The sequence below is a fragment of the Gorilla gorilla genome, chromosome 5 (assembly GCF_029281585.2).
Source record: "Gorilla gorilla gorilla isolate KB3781 chromosome 5, NHGRI_mGorGor1-v2.1_pri, whole genome shotgun sequence".
Classification (NCBI taxonomy): Eukaryota; Metazoa; Chordata; class Mammalia; order Primates; family Hominidae; genus Gorilla; species Gorilla gorilla.
In genome coordinates, this window is record NC_073229.2 from 85,008,508 (window position 1) to 85,027,235 (window position 18,728).

At 36.9% G+C, this 18,728-nt stretch overlaps 1 protein-coding gene across 1 annotated transcript in view; it reads right to left on the reverse strand.

Moving 5' to 3' along the window:
• LOC129534409 (protein eyes shut homolog) overlaps positions 1 to 18,728 on the reverse strand; it is a 96,759-nt gene that overhangs the window by 33,198 nt on the left and 44,833 nt on the right. The window contains exon 6 of the mRNA XM_063707324.1: positions 15,193 to 15,365. Within this exon, the coding sequence (XP_063563394.1) occupies positions 15,193 to 15,365 (173 nt within the window). The remainder of the gene's footprint in view (positions 1 to 15,192; positions 15,366 to 18,728) is intronic.

The window sequence follows — 18,728 nt, forward strand, 5'->3', positions numbered from 1 at the left end:
GTGAGTTTCTTAACACTGAGTTCTAATTTGATTGCACTGTGGTCTGAGAGACTGCTTGTTAAGATTTCCGTCTTTTGCATTTGCTGAGGAGTGATTTACTTCCAATTATGCGGTCAATTTTAGAATAAATGCGATGTGGTGCTGAGAAGAATGTATATTCTGTTGATTTGGGGTGAAGAGTTCTGTAGATGTCTATTAGGTCCTCTTGCTCCAGAGCTAAGTTCAAGTCCTGAATATCCTTGTTTATTTTCTGTCTTGTTGATCTGTCTAATATTGACAGTGGGGTGTTAAAGTCTGCCATTATTATTGTGTGGGAGTCTGAGTCTCTTTGCAGGGCTCTAAGAACTTGCTTTATGAATCTGAGTGGTCCTGCATTGGGTGCATAAATACTTAGGATAGTTAGCTCTTCTTGTTGGATTGATCCCTTTACCATTATGTAATGTCCTTTTTTTTGTCTTTTTTGACCTTTGTTGGTTTCAAGTCTGTTTTATCAGAGACTAGGATTGCAACCTCTGCTTATTTTTGCTTTCCATTTGCTTGGTAAATGTCCCTTCATCCCTTTATTTTGAGCCTATGTGTGTCTTTGCACATGAGATGTGTCTCCTGAATACAGCACACCGAGGGTTCTTGACTCTTTATCCAATTTGCCAGTCTGTGTCTTTTAATTGGGGCATTTAGCCCATTTACATTTAAGGTTAATATTGTTATTTGTGAATTTGATCCTGTCATTATGATGCTAGCTGGTTATTTTGCCCGTTAGTTGATGCAGTTTCTTCATAGTGTCATTGATCTTAATAATTTGGTGTGTTTTTGCAGTTGGTGGTAACTGTTTTTCTTTTCCACATTTAGTGCTTCCTTCAGGAGCTTTGGTAAGGCAGGCCTGGTGGTGACAATCTCTCAGCATGATACTGGACAAAAGTCATCTGTGGATGGACACTTAGGTTGATTATACTACAAGACTACAGTAACTGAGACAGCATGGTACTGGTACAAAAGTCATCTGTTGATGGACAGTTAGGTTGGTTCCATATCTTTGCTATTGTTGAACCAACTTTGCATCCTGGGGATAAAGCCTACTTGATCTTTGTGAACAAGCTTTTTGATATGCTGCTGGACTTGGTTTGCCAGTGCTTTTTTGAGGATTTTTGCATCAATGTTTGTCAAGGATATTGGCCTAAAGTTTTCTTTTTTGTTGTATCTCTGCCAGATTTTGGTACCAGGATAATGCTGGTCTCATAGAATGAGTTAAGGAGGAGTCCTCCTCCTCATCAGTTTTTGGGAATAGTTTTAGTAGGAACAGTACCAGCTCTTCTTTGTACATCTGGTAGAATTCAGCTGTGAATCTGTCTGGTCCCGGGCTTTTTTTGGTTGGTAGGCTAGTTATTATTGATTTAATTTTGGAGCTCATTATTGGTCTTTTCAGGGATTCACGTTCTTTCTGGTTCAGTCTTGGGTGGGTGTATGTATCCAGGAATTTATCTATTTTTCCTAGATTTTCAAATTTGTGTGCATAGAAGTGTTTACAATATTCTCAGATGATTATTTGTATTTCTGTGGAGTCAGTGGTAATATCCCCTTTGTTATTTCTAATTGTGTTTATTTGGATCTTCTCTCTTTTCTTCTTTATTGGTCTAGCTAGTGGTCTATTTTATTTTATTTTTTCAAAAACACAACTCCTGGATTTGTTGATCTTTTGAATGATTTTTTGTGTCTCAATCTCCTTCAGTTCAGCTCTGATTTTGGTTCTTTCTTCTGCTAGCTTTGGGCTTGATTTGCTCTTGGTTCTCTAGTTCTTTTAGTTGTGATGTTAGGTTGTTAAATTGCTATCTTTCTAACTTTTTGATATGGGTGTTCAGTGCTGTAAATTATCCTCTTGACACTGTCTTAGCTGTGTCCCAGAGATCCTGGTGTGTTGTATCTTTGTTCTCATTAGTTTCAAAGAACTTCTTGATTTCTATGTTAATTTCATTGTTTACTCCAGAGTCATTCAGGAACAGGATATTCAATTTCCATGTAATTGTATGATTTTGAGCTATTTCCTTAGTCTTGATTTCTAACTTCATTGCACTGTGATCTGACAGAGTGGTTGTTATGATTTCAGTTCCTTTGCATTTGCTGAGGAGTATCTTATGTCTGATTATGTGGTCAATTTTAGAGTGTGTGCCATGTGACAATGAGAAGAATGTATATTTTGTTGTTTTTGGGTGGAGAGTTCTGTAGATATCTGTCACGTATGTTTGATCCAGTACTGAGTTTAGGTCCTGAATATCTTTGTTAATTTTCTGCCTTGATGATCTGTCTACAGATGCTCCCATTCCAAACCCTCTGGGCTCTGTATCGGCTGATATCCTTCCCCATCGCTTCTCCAAGCAGGTTTCCCTGCCAACTCAAGTGTCTGTGGTGGTCAAGGGGTCTCCTGCTGCCAGGATTCCAGAGGCCTGTGGTGAGAGTGGGTTGTTCCTTGCCAGTTCAACTCACCCATTCCCCCAGAGTCACTGGGGGTCAGGAACAAGTACTGGTGCATAGTAGCCCCCTCCAGGGGTCCCAACTTCCTCCCTCTTCAGCCTGGCTTCTGTGTCTTCCCTCAGTCTGCTCTCAGTGCCTTCCCTCTGAAGATCTGCTAGGACTGTGTGCCACTTGTCCTAGTCCCTTGGTGGCAGCTGTTCCACCTGGCTGTGTCTGGTTGGCCATCTTGCCCAAATCTCTCAATAATTTTAAATGACCTGATTTCAAGTTTGCCAATTCCTTCTCCTGTCAGATCAAGTCTGCTGTTAAACCCCTATAATGAATTGTTCAGTTCAGTTTTTGTATTTTTCTGCTATAGGTTTCTGTTTTTTAATGTAGTTTATTTATCTTTGTTGACAATCTTATTTTGTTCATGCATAATTTTCCTGATTTCTTTAGTTGCCTATGTTATCTTTTTAACATATTGAGATCCTTGTGACAGTTATTTAAAATCCTTGTTAAGCAGCTCATATATCTGCATTCGTTAGGGTTGGTTTCTGGAGTTTTATTTTGTCCCTTTGATTTAGTCATGTTCCCCTGTTTCTTTGTATGCCTTGTAATTTTTTGCTGGGGTTTGAGCATTTGAAAAATACCCTCTATCCCAGTTTTTATATTCTGACTTTGTACAGGAGAAGACCTTCTTTAATCAGCCCAGCTGGAAGACCTCTCAAACCCTTCTAATGTCTTACTCTCCTTGGAATCTGCCTGCTGAACTGCATTTCTAACATTCCACTCGCCTTTGTTTCCAGTGACTTCTGAATTCTGGTGTCAATACTGTCAGCACTCTGAGTCAGGTGGTACAGAAATGAGTCCTTTGGGCAGCCCTCAGACAAGCCAGAACGTTGGACTCATGATCTACTGTTTATTTCTGTCCCAAGGGAGGAGAACTCATATAGAAGATTCCTTCCAGTTGCTCTGTGTGATGCTGCATAGAGGAAGGGGAACAAATGTGTGTGACAAATGCCGCAGATTTTCCTACACCTTTCACTGGAATTCCATCTTTGTCTTACAATAGCCTTAGTGCTATAGATTCTCAATTGGTCTCCAGCATTATCACAGAGGTATTGTCGTCCACATATTATTGTTAATTTGGTGTCTTTGTTGGGGAAGGAGAGCCTGTAGCTTCCTAGTCTATCTATGCTGACCTGCACTTCTGCTTTTAAAGTGTAACTTTTTCCTCCAAATCTAAAGCTCTGCAATATGCTTTGTGAATTTCACCACTCTTACGTTGGATGCACTAATTTTGATTATTTCAGCACATCTATTTAATCACTTTAAGTTGAACAATTCCTACTGATGGTTATTTGCTGCCAAATCATCCTGTTCTTGGTGGTGTACCTCAAGATTTCTAAAATAGATTAATTCCCAGAGCGTTATTCTTTAAGATGGACTCAAAGCTTAGTCTATGTCATAAACAGGTCTTTATCTGTACATATTATAAGGCTATAAGTTTAAATGGATAATCTTTGCAGATAAAATTAACTTTGTTCTTACCAAATTGCAGGATTCTTAATTAAAATACTTTAATTTCATTTTGTTTAATAAAAAACATTTTGACTTTAGCCACAGCTCTTCTACTGTACCATAGGCATTTTCTGTTCAGTTAGCGGAGAAAAAGAGGTAAGAATAATTTAAGACTTTTTGTAGCATGTATTAATCTATTATTTGCCTTTTGGTCTATGGATAAGTGCATATGATTTTATGTTGGCTTGTAAGCTCTTCTTTAAAGCTTTATCACAATAAGAATCTAATAGATTAAAAAGAACTTTTCTTCCATCCTTAACTATTTGAAGTGTTACGACTTTACCTCTCCATTTCAATTTAAGCAGTCTGACAAATTTTAAATTAACTAGGTACACACCTAGTTACTGTAGCAAAAATGAAAGCTGAGCATCTTTCTTTGCTGAAGGAATGGATTATTGTCAGAGTCCACTGGGAGTTGTATGAATGAGCAATTAAACCTGTTGTCTAATTGCTAACAGAAGGAATGGTTAAGTATCAATTATAGAAAAAATAAAATCATCCCTTTAGGCACACTTTCCTCAGGACTCAGATGGATAATGCTGAACAACTCTACTTAACAGTTTAAGTCATTTAGTTATTTGGGTGGCTATTTTGTTCTGAATGATCTTTGGAAACCCATCAGGATGATGTGTTGCTTAAAAATTAAGCATTTTACAAAATCACATGATTGTTTTATGATAGGCAAAGACATCTGGTGATTCCTGCTACCAAAATCTTCTAGGATGTGGTGTTCTATTCCATGTTTTGTGAAGCACAATTTGGGGGTTGAACAGATGCCAAGGTAAACTTTAAAATTTTTGTAATAAAACATCGAGTTTGTCAACTATAAATCTGGAAAATAAATCATATAGTGATCCTTTCAATCAATAACTATGATACCTGGACTTCTACAGGGACTTTAAGTTTTAATTTTTTGACTATTTTCTGGCTGACACAATTGATATCCAAGAGTAACCATCTAATGAGTGTTAAATAATTGCTCCCTTAGATAATTCACTATTATTCTAGTAACATGCCAGATCATTAGCAAGCTACTATATTAACTTAGCTTATGACAATATATTTATAGTACTATGAATAATATTATTATGCCTATAATATTATTACAGCCTTTATTGTGTGTCAGTATAAGAAATGGCCATCTATATAGAGTCTCTTCATTTTCTAGAAAATTGTCCTCCAAGATAACATAATTGTTTAATTTCTTTTTTTTTTTTTTTTTTTTTTTTTGAGACGGAGTCTCACTCTGTCACCCAGGCTGGAGTGCAGTGGCGCAATCTCGGCTCACTGCAAGCTCTGCCTCCCGGGTTCACACCATTCTCCTGCCTCAGCCTCCCCAGCAGCTGGGACTACAGGCACCCACCACCACACCTGGCTAATTTTTTTTGTATTTTTAGTAGAGACGGGGTTTCACCGTGTTACCCAAGATGGTCTCGATCTCCTGACCTCGTGATCCTCCCGCCTCAGCCTCCCAAAGTGCTGGGATTACAGGTGTGAGCCACTGCGCCTGCCCTTAATTTCTTTTTTTAAATTGAAGTTTGCTCAATACATTTTTATCAGAGTTCAGTACCAGGACGTAGTGCTCTGTTTTTGGTGTGATGACTGGAATGTTTTCTTTTATTGAGTAGCAACCTGTTGTATGTTATATTTTGCTTAGACTTCCCAGAAACCCAAAGCTAGTTTTATGTGCAGTCGTTTGTCATGTTTTAGACTAGTCTTGTTTGGTCTTTTTTGATTTTTTTCTTCCTGTCCCTTCTTAATTTTTCCATTTTCTTTTCTTTTCTTGGTAAGAGGGCATATTTTCTTTTTCTGTCAGTATCTTGGCTACTAAAAAATATGTGTGTGTGTGTGTGTGTATATATATATGTATATATATTTTTTACAGTGAGCTCTCTTTTATGCTATTCTTATGCTATTTGGAAGTGTCATAATAATATTAAGCTGGGTAAATTGTATAGGAAGATTTATGGATGTTTTAGGAGTCTCAAAGGCTTATTTACAGAAGGTTTTGGCAGATTCCATTGATTATGTGCATGTGTCATCTAGGTTTTTAAATTTTGAATAATCATCATCCAATTCAGAAATGTTGAGACCCATCTATTTGGAAGGCATACGTTTTAGCTCAGTAAACAAGTCCTGGAGATTTTTAAATCTAGATTTTAAAAAAAATCTTCTGTATTAGTCTATTTTCACACCGCTATATGGGAAGCAAGGACCTTCTTCACATAGTGGCAGGAGAGAGAAGCACAGAGGAGGAACTTCCAAACACTTATATTAATAAAACCATCAGATCTCATGAGAACTCACTCATTATCATAAGAATAGCATGGGGAAAACTGCCCCACATGATCCAGTCCCCTCCCTCCCTCTACATGTTGGGATTACAATCCCTCCCTTGATACATGGGAGTTACAATTTGAGATGAGATTTGAGTGGAGACAGAGAGCTAAACCATATCATCTTTTCTTCTGTTCTCATTGGTATTTTAATAATTCAGACCTTATGTGCTAGAAATGTTTTTTTCAGATGAAGGGGTTTACTTATATATGCAAGTCCACCCTTCCATTCCTCCTCATGCTTTTCTGAAGTGGTTCTCACCTTAGGAAAGCTATCTCCTTCTCTCATGAGTCTACTCAAGTCTTACCCATCCTTTGAAACCTAATTTAATTCTATCACTTTCTAATGCCCATTTAGGTCCAACTAGCAGAAATAATGCATTTATCATGTCACTGATCTGGCAATTAAAGCATTCAATATCTTAGGATATTTCTTACTCTTTTTCCCTGAACTTTTATCTAAATTATATACTCACATTTAATTTTTACAAACTTTTGCCTGGTCTTAACCTAAATAGTTAGCTCTTTGAATGGAGGGACACTATTTTATTTATTTATTTATTTATTTATTTATTTATTTTTATTATTATACTTTAAGTTCTAGGGTACATGTGCACAACATGCAGGTTTGTTACATAGGTATACATGTGTGATGTTGGTTTGCTGCACCCGTCTACTTGTCGTTTACATAAGGTATTTCTCCGAACACTATCCCTCCCCCAGCCCCCAACTCCACAACAGGGCCCAGTGTGTGATGTTCCCCACCCTATGTCCATGTGTTCTCATTGTTCAGCTCCCACTTATGAGTGAGAACATGCGGTGTTTGGTTTTCTGTCCTTGTGATATTTTCCTGAGAATGCTGGTTTCCAGCTTCATCCATGTCCCTGCAAAGGACATGAACTCATCCTTTTTATGGCTGCATAGTATTCCATGGCATACATGTGCCACATTTTCATTATCCAGTCTATCATTGATGGGCATTTGGGTTTGTTCCAAGTCTTTGCTATTGTGAATAGTGCCACAATAAACATACGTGTGCATGTGTCTTTATAGTAGCATGATTTATAATCCTTTGGGTATATACCCAGAAATGGGATTGCTGGGTCAAATGGTATTTCTAGTTTTAGATTCTTAAGGAATGGCCACACTGTCTTCTACAATGGTTGAACTAATTTACACTCCCACCAACAGTGTAAAGGCATTCCTATTTCTCCATCCTCTCCAGCATCTGTTGTTTCCTGACTTTTTAATGATCACCATTCTAACTGGTGAGATGGTATCTCATTGTGATTTTGATTTGCATTTCTCTGATGATCAGTGATGATGAGCATGTTTTTATATGTCTGTTGGCTGTGTAAATGTCTTCTTTTATGAAGTGTCTGTTCATTTCCTTTGCCCACTTTTTGATGGGGTTGTTTGTTTTTTTCTTGTAAATTTGTTTAAGTTATTTGTAGATTCTGGATATTTGCCCTTTTTCAGATGGATAGATTGCCAAAATTTTCTCCCATTCTGTAGGTTGCCTGTTCACTCTGATGATAGTTTCTTTTGCCGTGCAGAAACTCTTTAGTTTACTTAGATCCCATTTGTCAATTTTGGCTTTTGTTGCCGTTGCTTTTGGTGTTTTAGTCATGAAGTCTTTGCCCATGCCTATATCCTGTTTAATCCATCTTGAAATAATTTTTGTATAGGTCTAAGAAAGGGATCCAGTTTCAGCTTTCTACATATGGCTAGCCAGGTTTCCCAGCACCATTTATTAAATAGGGAATCCTTTCCCCATTGCTTGTTTTTGTCAGGTTTGTCAAAGATCAGATGGCTGTAGATGTGTGGTGTTATTTCTGAGGCCTCTGTTCTGTTCTATTGGTCTATCTCTCTGTTTTGGTACCAGTACCATGCTGTTTTGGTTACTGTAGCCTTGTAGTCCAGTTTGAAGTCAGGTAGTGTGATGCCTCCAGCTTTGTTCTTTTTGCTTAGGATTGTCCTGGCTATACGAGCTCTTTTTTGGTTCCATATGATATTTAAAGTAGTTTTTTCCAATGCTGTGAAGAAAGTCTTTGGTAGCTTCATGGGGATAGCATTGAGTCCATAAATTACCTTGGGCAGTATGGCCATTTTCACAATAATGATTCTTCCTACCCATGAGCATGGAATGTTCTTCCATTTGTTTGTGTGTCCTCTCTTATTTCCTTGAGCAGTGGTTTGTAGTTCTCCTTGAAGAGGTCCTTCACATCCCTTGTAAGTTGGATTCCTAGGTATTTTATTCTCTTTGCAGCAACTGTGAATGGGAGTTCATTCATGATTTGGCTGTTTGTCTATTATTGGTATATAGGAATGCTTGTGATTTTTGCACATTGATTTTGTATCCTGAGACTTTGCTTAAGCTGCTTATCAGCTTAAGGAGATTTTGGCCTGAGACAATGGGGTTTTCTAAATATATAATCATGTCATCTGCAAACAGAGACAATTTGACTTCCTCTTTTCCTAATTGAATACCTTTATTTCTTTCTCTTGCCTGATTGCCCTGGCCAGAACTTCCAATATTATTTTAATAGGAGTGGTGAGAGAGGGCATCCTTGTCTTGTGCCGGTTTTCAAAGGGAATGCTTCCAGTTTTTGCCCATTCGGTATGATATTGTCTGTGGGTTTGTCATAAATAGCTCTTATTATTTTGAGATATGTTCCATCAATACCTAGTTTATTAAGAGTTTTTAGCATGAAAGACTGTTGAATTTTGTCAAAGGCCTTTTCTGCATCTTTTGAGATATTCATGTGGTTTTTGTCGTTGGTTCTGTTTATGTGATGGATTACGTTTATTGATTTGTGTGTGTTGAACCAGCCTTGCATTCCAGGGATGAAGCCAACTTGATCATGGTGGATAAGCTTTTTGATATGCTCCTGGATTTAGTTTGCCAGTATTTTATTGAGGATTTTTGTATCAGTGTTCATCAGGGATATTGGCCTAAAATTCTCTTTTTTGTTGTGTCTCTGCCAGGCTTTGGTATCAGGATGATGCTGCCCTCATAAAATGAGTTAGGGAGTGTTGTGGGAAGTCAGGGACCCCAAACGAAGGGACTGGCTGGAGCCACAGCAGAGGAACATAAATTGTGAAGATTTCATTTTAATATGGACATCTATCAGTTCCCCAAATTAATATTTTTATAATTTCTTACACCTGTCTTTACTGCACTCTCTGAACATAAATTATGAAGGTTTCATGGACATTTATCAGTTTCCAAAATTAATACTTTTATAATTTCTTATGCCTGTCTTTAATCTTTTAATCCTGTTATCTTTGTAAGCTGAGAATGTACGTCACCTCAGGACCACTATTGTGTTAAACTGTACAAATTGATCGTAAAACGTGTGTTTGAACAATATGAAATCAGTGCACCTTGAAAAAGAACAGAATAACAGCAATTTTAGGGAACAAGGGAAGACAATCATAAGGTCTGACTGCCTGCACAGTCCAGCAGAATAGAGCCACATTTTTCTTCTTGCAGAAAGCCTGTAAACAGATGTGCAAGTAGGGAAGATATTGCTGAATTCTTTTCCTAGCAAGGAATGTTGATAATTAAGACCCTGGGAAAGGCATGCATTCTTGGGGGGAGGTCTATAAATGGCCGCTCTGGCAGTGTCTGTGTTATGTGGTTGACATAAGGACTGAAAGATGCCCTGGTTTCCTGCAGTACCCTCAGGCTTATTAGGGTGGGGAAGAAACCCCACCCTGGTAAATTTGAGGTCTGATTGGTTCTCTGCTCTGAAACCCTGTTTTCTGTTGTTTAAGATGTTTATCAAGACAGTACTTGCACAGCTGAACATAGACCCTTATCAGGAGTTTTTGACTTTGCCCTTTGCCTTGTGATCTTGCTTTGCCCTTTGCCTTGTGATCTTTATTGGCGTCAGAAGCATGTGATCTTTGTGACCTACTCCCTGTTCATACACCCCCTCCCCTTTTGAAATCCTTAATAAAAACTTGCTGGTTTTGTGGCTCAGGTGGGCATCACACACCTACCAATATGTGATGTCACCCCCGGTGGCCCAGCTGTAAAATTCCTCTCTTTGTACTCTTTCTCTTTTTTTCTCAGAACGACTGACACTTAGGGAAAATAGAAAGAACCTACGTTGAAATATTGGGGGTGAGTTTCCCCCATAAGGGAGGATTCCAGAAGGACACTATTTTATACTGCTTTGGATCTCTTCGTATTGCCTGAGTAGGTTCTCCACAAATATTATTTAAAATTTAACAATTTGCTGTTACTCTATTGCGAATGAGTTTCTTTGTTTGTTTGTTTTCTATTTAGATACAGGGTCTCATTCTGTCATCCAAGTTGGAGTGCAGTGGCATGATCACAGCTCACTGTGACCTTGAATCGTGGACCCAAGCAATCCTCCTGCTTCAGCCTCCTGAGTAGCTAGGACTACAGGCATGCATGAACACACCTGGCTAATTATTCTATTTTTTTTGTAGAGATGAGGATTTTGCTATGTTGCCCACGCTGGTCTAGAACTCCTAGCCTCAAACAGTCCTCCTGCCTTGGCCTCCCAAAGTGCTAGGATCACAGGCATGAGCTACTGCACCTGGCTGAGTATTGTTGTTGTTGTTTTAAACATTTTATTTGGTCATTTTGGAAACTTAATGTCTACTACATTTATCATTATAGTTTGAAAATCTTTACTTCTTTTATATAGAAAACATTATCTTTTTAAAATAGGAGGTTTAAAATATTTCAACTTAAGAATATATTAAAGCTAACCCATATTATTAGAATGAAAATGATAAAAATATCTATGTGAACATGGCCTGCATTTTACCCAAATGTAATCTAACACTTTTTTTCTTTCTCTGTAGGAGGCGACTAATACTAATGGAGTTCTAGTTATATGCTAGGCACTGTGGAGGCCTCTTTATTTTATTGATTCCTTATCATACTCTTTTTGGAGGTATGCTAGAAGAGTCTTTGACAATTCTACCTCTCAGACTATAGGGCTTTCCTTACCATTTGCCTTGTGATATTCCTTGGCTGCTATAAGAACACGGCACTAGAAGGCTTGGTTTTCTATTTTTCTTAATGTATACTTTACAGATTTTATCAAGTGGGGGAAACGAAATAATGAGCTATTTTCTGATCTTTGTATCTTCCACTATGGTCATGATAATTTTGACTTGCTTGTCACCAGTAATATTTTGATTAAAAACTAAGGGAGCCTTACTCTTATTGCCCCAAATTGGCTGGATCTCATCATTGTCAATCATCTCAGTTTAAAAGAAGGCAGACCTGCCTGAGGGGAAGTAGCAACCAAGTCCTATTTGTAGAAATTGTTTGTAAACAAACACTATTTTTGTCTGCCTTCCTAGAATGGGGGGCAGCGTATTTATGACTCAGTATATAAAACATTTTGAGGGAGGAAACTTCAGCCATTGGTAAATAAAAATTCAATGTATGTATTTTTTCTGCTTATTAATGCTATCTTGAATGGAAATGAAAAAAGAACTTTATTGAAAAAATAACCTCATAGATATGTCTCTTAAAGTTCTTAACTTTTCACTCACTGTTTTGTAAAAACTAATAATAATTTAGGACTTGACAAAAGTAGAATGAAATCTCCCCAGACTTTAGCCAAAATTTCCCCATGAACAGAGATTCTTAAATATCTCCTTTTCACACATGAGAAACCTGATGTTCAGGAGAGTTAAATTACTTGCCCAATGTCTAAGGTTAGAAATGGAAGTTGCGTCTGTTTCTTTCTACTAAGGCTTAGCTGCCACATCTATTCATTTAAATGCTCAAAAAGCTTGATGTTCATATAAACTTCAGAATTATTATATACATTTCACTTTCTCTCCGAGTTTCACTTATAATTTAGCAGGTTGTACTGAAGAGCATAGAAGACTAAACAAGTAAAATGTGTGTTCCTAGGAATCATAGCCAGTGCCTACTTATCTTTTACTTTTTATGACTATTATAAGTTCATAGAGATAGAGAATCTAATACACATGTAACTACACCTCTATTAATTATCACAATGGGATTGAAAGTAGTGAAGTAAAGACTAAAGCTTATTTTTTTCCTATGAAGAAAGCATGTGCATTGCTTGCTGTGTTCCACATGGCCAAATACACCTGAAAAACAAGTATTTGAAAACAGGAAAACACAGTAATAATTCCTGACACTGCCATCTACTGTGTGTTGGACCAATTTCTCTATTATTAGGAAAACCAAGGACTTGGCTGGAAACCATCCCATGTGTTGGAAGGGCTTGAAGAATTGAACATCTCCATTAGTAAGAATCAGTTTCAATGGAAATCGGGGACTGGTTGGACCATAAAGAATTGTTGGCATGAGAACAATGTTTAAGTAGTTTGAACATTTGCCTGTTTCATGCAAAATGTCCGTGTGTGTGGGTTTCTTTATCTTATGGAATTAGAAATGAGTGAAAAGAAAATTATACTATGAATGGAAAAAATGTGAAAACAAAAAAGGAAACATTTTCAATATTTGCTGGGTTAAAAGTAAAAAACTCACACATTATGGAATCTAACTTGCTATATGTCATTGGTGCACAATAGCTAGAATTTAGTAGTATTAAAACTAGTCCATGAAAAAAGCAATTTACCAATAATATGAGGAAAAAGTAAACTGAGGAGATTTTATGATTTAGAAGAGGTTATATGTATAGTTGTAAATCATAAGTTATAACAGGAAAGATAGCTATAACATAAATGAGCAAATAAGCAAGACTTGAGTATATGAGAAAAGTAACTGGACATATTGCCTATCTTGCAAAATGTGTGAACCAGAATTCTTGGTATAATATTTTAATGAGTACTCTGGATTCTAAAGTATTCTAACCAAATTGTTATTTTATAGAATATCAAGGTATATCTTTGGTTAACTTTGTGTTAGAATTCTATGTGGATGTCACCCATTTTCTGGCACCTTTAATGAAATCTTCTAGACTTTCTTTCTGTAAAATCTCATTACTCTGACTATTCCAATATCTATGTACATATGTATGTATGTATGTATATCTATCTATCTATCTATCTATCTATCTATCTATCTATCTATCTAATCTTCTATCTATACATCCATTCATCTGTCTTCATCTGACCTCTATATAATCTATTTATATACATCCACACACTCACACAAATTTTGGGTTAATCTATCTTTCAAACTTTCACTGTCTGAGCCTTTAAGCATCAAAACTGTGGCTTGCCCTATTGTTAAATTCACTAGCCCTTATGTTACTTGTCATATTATTTATTTCCATTTCTAAAAGCTATTCCTTTGGGAGTTATAAAGGTACTCATCTTGGTTAATTTTTGAGTACTTTGCCTTTCACTAAGGAACTATTCTATGAAAACCATCACAATCAGTTTTTATTATTGCTATTAAGTTTAAATATTTAACCGATTTTTTTTTTTTTTTGCTCTGCACTATATGATGGATGCTAGATACTCAACAGACATGGTCACTGCCCTCAGTTCTATGAAGGACAATCAGGAAAGGCATCCCTAAATTAGCAAGGTGAAGTGTTAGCACCTGCTATGGAGGGGAAGATGAAAGCATTCTAGGCAGAGGGAAGCAACACAAAATCTCTACTCCAGGAAAGAGTGTGGCATATTCTAGGAATTAAGAAACACAATTTCTTAAAGATCAAGATTGATCCCTAATGTCACTATGAGAGACTGATTTATGTAAGCCAGATACAAAACTTCTTCTCATTATTTCATAATCACACTCTTAAGACATGATTAAACATTTTTTCCCATAAACTACTATTATTCTAACCCTCAAATGTCTTCCATCTATTAACAATTTTGACTTTTGGAGAGTTAAACCTAAGTAGAATATCAAGGAATATAGGAATAAAATGTTTGCATTAATATATTTGATAAAGTGATCTAGAAATATTAATTTTTTTCTTACATATATGAATATGATATTACAATAAAACATCCAAATAATGCAAAGGTGGATATAGCACAATTAGTGATTGACTCCTGTACTCTTTTTATCCCAGCCTCTGTTTCTAAAATAGGGAAGAGAGAGCTAAAGCTTCATCTTCTGGGTGGTGGGTGAGGCAGGATAGAGAAATAGTAGATAGTCCAGTCTCAGGAAGCTAGGATATGGCAGGTAGGTCCTTACGTCCCTTTATTTTCCTGGCTTAATCTCTCCAACTTCCTTAACTGGGAGTTTCCTGGATTCCCTAATGCTATTCTGGAAGTCCCAGCCAGGTATTAAAGAGAAGATAGCTCAGATCTAGAAATACCATTATCCCTTAGCCACAGCCCAGCTTGGGAGCACCCAGTGATTGCTGAGCTCTTTTAGAGGCACTACCATAAGTTGCCCCAGTAGTTAGGACACTGTTGCTTCTTACTGTTACTACTTGACTTGGGGCCATTTCTCCTCTCTAATTTCCCTCTGAAGCTGATGGCCTTGTGATATTTCTGAGAGTTTTGAGTGAGATGGAAAATACAGATAGGAGAGGCTCACAGAGATGAAGTCTTGATCTGGAACTGAGTTATGAACTTAAGCTCACTTGACTTAACTGCATTTAGCACAAAACATTTAGAACATCTACACAAAATAGAGAGTTTAGAGTTAATAAATTAAAGCAATACTAAAAGCCGTATTTTTTGTACTACTGAATTTTAAGTACTAGTCTATCTGTGAAGTATAATGTCAAATATACTAGAAAAAGAGGAGAGTGGATTTGAATTTTATTATATGTACTTTTTTACTTCTCAAAAAGAAAACTGACTTTGAAGTTCCTAATTTTAGTTATATTTGTGGACAGCAAAATGATTTGAAATTCTGCCTCACCTTGTTCACAGTAGATTCCAGTGGTTCCTAGAGGACAGAAACAGGTGTATCCATGAGGTAATGAAATGCAGGTTGCTCCTCTGCTACAGTGGTGTGGAGGGTCATGTTCAGGATCACAGGTAGAAACTGTCTCTGTGCAGAATGATCCTTTCCATCCAGTGGTACAATTGCAGCTGTGGGTCGAGAGAAAGCCACATGGTTTGAGCACTTGTGTAGAGATGGATACATACTATGTATTGCCCTGATGCTAACTTGTCAATTTTAATTGAAGTTCCAAGAGATCAAAATGAATTGTGATTCAAACTCTAAATTGTCAAAGAAAAGAGTTAATAACTGGTTATAGGATTACTGGATTCCACACCAAAGACTTTAAACGATTCAGAGTGTAAAAATTGAAAGAGAATTTTTTGAGAATTGTTTCTTCGGACAAAATTGCATTGTAAGTCTCTCTCCCAACTCCCACACCACCACCTAAAGGAAAAGCTATGCATGGTGTTGCTGTCTCCTAACTTCAAGCCTAGTGAAAAGAGGTTCAGCAGGACCACTTGGAGAGCTTGGTGTGTTTTTCCCTGGCATTGGCAAACTCACAGGCTCAGCTCCTGGGGTTGCCAAAAGAGCTGCAAACATGCTGGAGACAAATCAAATGTGAGTGAATCCCAGGAAAGGGATGTTCATAGTCAGGAACAATAGCTTGAGGACATATAAAAATGAATCTTGACCAAGAGGTGTCCCTCTGGCTAAAGATACAGTGGCAGTAAGTGGTTTCTGGCTAGAGCAGAAGCTGAGGGGTAATGGGGAATACTCAGCTGAAAGAGAGACCTTGTCTGGGTTTAGAGAGTGATATTGGGAGGAGCCCAGCAGAAAACTTTCTGATAGACCCATCAAAGGCAGAGTTGTCAAATAAAACGCAGAGCATCTAGTTAAATTCAAACATAAGTTAAATAATAAATAACTTTTCTTAGTAGAAGTATGTCCTGATATGGTTTGGCTGTGTCCCCACCCAAATCTCATCTTGAATTGTAGTTGGCATAATCCCCATGTGTTGTGGGAGGGACCAGGTGGGCAAAATTGACTCATGGGGGAGGTTTCCCCCATCCTGTTCTCATGGTAATGAGTTCTCGTGAGATCTGATGGTTTTATAAGGGGCTTTCTTCTTCAATGGGCGCTCATTCTTCTCCTTCCTGCCACCATATTAGGAAGGACATGTTTGCTTCCCCTTCCACCATGATGTAAGTTTTCTGAGGCCTCCCCAGCCATACTGAACTGTGAGTCAATTAAACCTCTTTCCTTTATAAATTACCCAGTTTCAAGTATGTCTTTATTAGCAGCCTGAGAACGGACTAATACATGTCCCATGCAATATTTGAACTTTAAATAAATAATATTTGAGATTTTATTGTTATATCTTGTTTTATATATATATATATATATATATATTTGATAAACTGTTGTTTGTCAGGGCACCGTGTGTTTATTTTGCTACCCCCGCCTCCCTCCCTCCCTCACTCCCTGCCTGCCTTTCTCCCTTTCTCCCTTTCTTCCTTCCCTTTCTCTCCCCACCATCCCCCTTTCTTTCTTCTTCTGAAAACACTACACTAAAGAGTACATGAGAGAAAGGGTTAACTTAAAATTCCTGTCAGAGCCAGAGAGCAATAAACCACCGTGCCAGTCTAAAAAGCGCATTCTAGAATGGGTATGAGGTATAGGGGTCAGAATCTGTTAAGCTGGAGGACAGCAGCTGATCACACCTTCCCAGACCTTTTATTTATGTCATAGACTTTTATATGCTTGTTACACCTAAATTAATAGTTGTGCAAAAAAAGGAAAATTGTATAGGGTTCTCTAAAATGGAGACAAACAAAATACAGAATTAATCTGCTACAAAATTGCATATTTTGAAGATTATTTTTGAAGATCACAAAGAGTATAGAATGTATAAAGGCCTCATACACAAAAAAGGAAATCAGTAACTAATTTCACAAAAGAAATACAACCATAGTAAAAATTCTTACTAAAGAATTTTTAAACATGACGCTGTCATTACTTTTTAAAGTGACGATTGCGCCATCTAGTGGTTCATTTTATATCTACTTGAAAAAAGCTTAAAATTATTCTCACTGCCTTATAGACAGAGCTCACAATGGTAAAATATTTTATTTAATTCACTTACACTTTATTGTATATATTTAAGGTATATAACATAGTGTTATGGGAATAAAACACTTGCTTGGATATTAAAGTAGATAAATCACATTAAGCATAATATAATATAGATGCCAAAATCTTATTTGAAAAAATAACAAATCAGAGCCTCATATAGTTTGTCTCAGAATTTTTAGGTCTGAAACAATTAGCTATATGTTTAATATATAATTAGTTATTATATAATTCTAATGAGAATGATTTTGTGCAAGGTCAGATTTTTCTTTTTGTTCCTTGGTTTCTATAGCACCCTGTGAAATAGAGATAATAAAAAAATTTCAAGCCTTCATTAGTTATTCTCTACTTTGGGTGATATTTTTCTAACCCTTGATGTTAATTCATTAATATTTCTTCCCTTAACCACATATACTACTCTGCCCTGAGGAGGAGTAGATTTTGTAGAAGTATGTGTGTGAGGTGAGGTGTCTATATAATGGGCAATGTAAAAACAAAACAAAGAGAGGTAGGTATCTATTTAAAGAATGTTTATTATTTTTTACAGGCTAGCTGTCTGTGCTTATCTTAGGATTGAGTATAGTACTGTGCTTGGTACTGAGATTCTACAACACAGGAGGCTCCATTTTTGACCTCATGGACTTCTGTATTTTGGAGAAATCAGATTAGTAAGGAGACAATTTTAATAAAATGGGACAAGTTCTAAAATGGGTATTATGGTATCCTGTGGATGGGCATCTAAGTAATTTTAGTGAATTACTTAGGGAAGGCTAAGGGAAGGCTTAGGAAAGCCCGCCAGAGTGAGATTTGCCCATATAAATGTATGCACTGAAAGGAGGTGTCAAAGGACTTTGAACAGCAGGCTCAGGCAGTTCAACTTTTTTTTTTTTAAACTATTAACTTTTGTGGGTACATAGTAGGTGTACATATTTCTGGGCTACATGACATGTTTTGGTATAGGCAGGCAATGTGTGATGATCACATCATAGAAAATAGGGTATCCATACCCTCAAGCATTTATCTTTTGTGTTACAAACAATCCAATTATACTTTCTTAGTTATTTTAAAATGTACAATTAAATTATTATTGACTGTAGTCACCCTGTTGTGCTATCCAATACTAGTCCTTGCTCATTCATTCTCACTACTTTTTTTGTACCCATTAACCATCCCCACCTCCCTGTTACCTACCACCCTTCTCAGCCTCTAGTGACCATCCTTCTACTCTCTATCTCCATGAGTTCAACTGTTTTGATTTTTAGAACCCACAAATAAGTGAGAATATGTGATGTTTGCCTTTCTGTGCCTGGCTTCAGTTCAACTTTTAAGTGACATGACAGGTGTATAGAAAATGACACCAACGATGAGGCACATTTTAA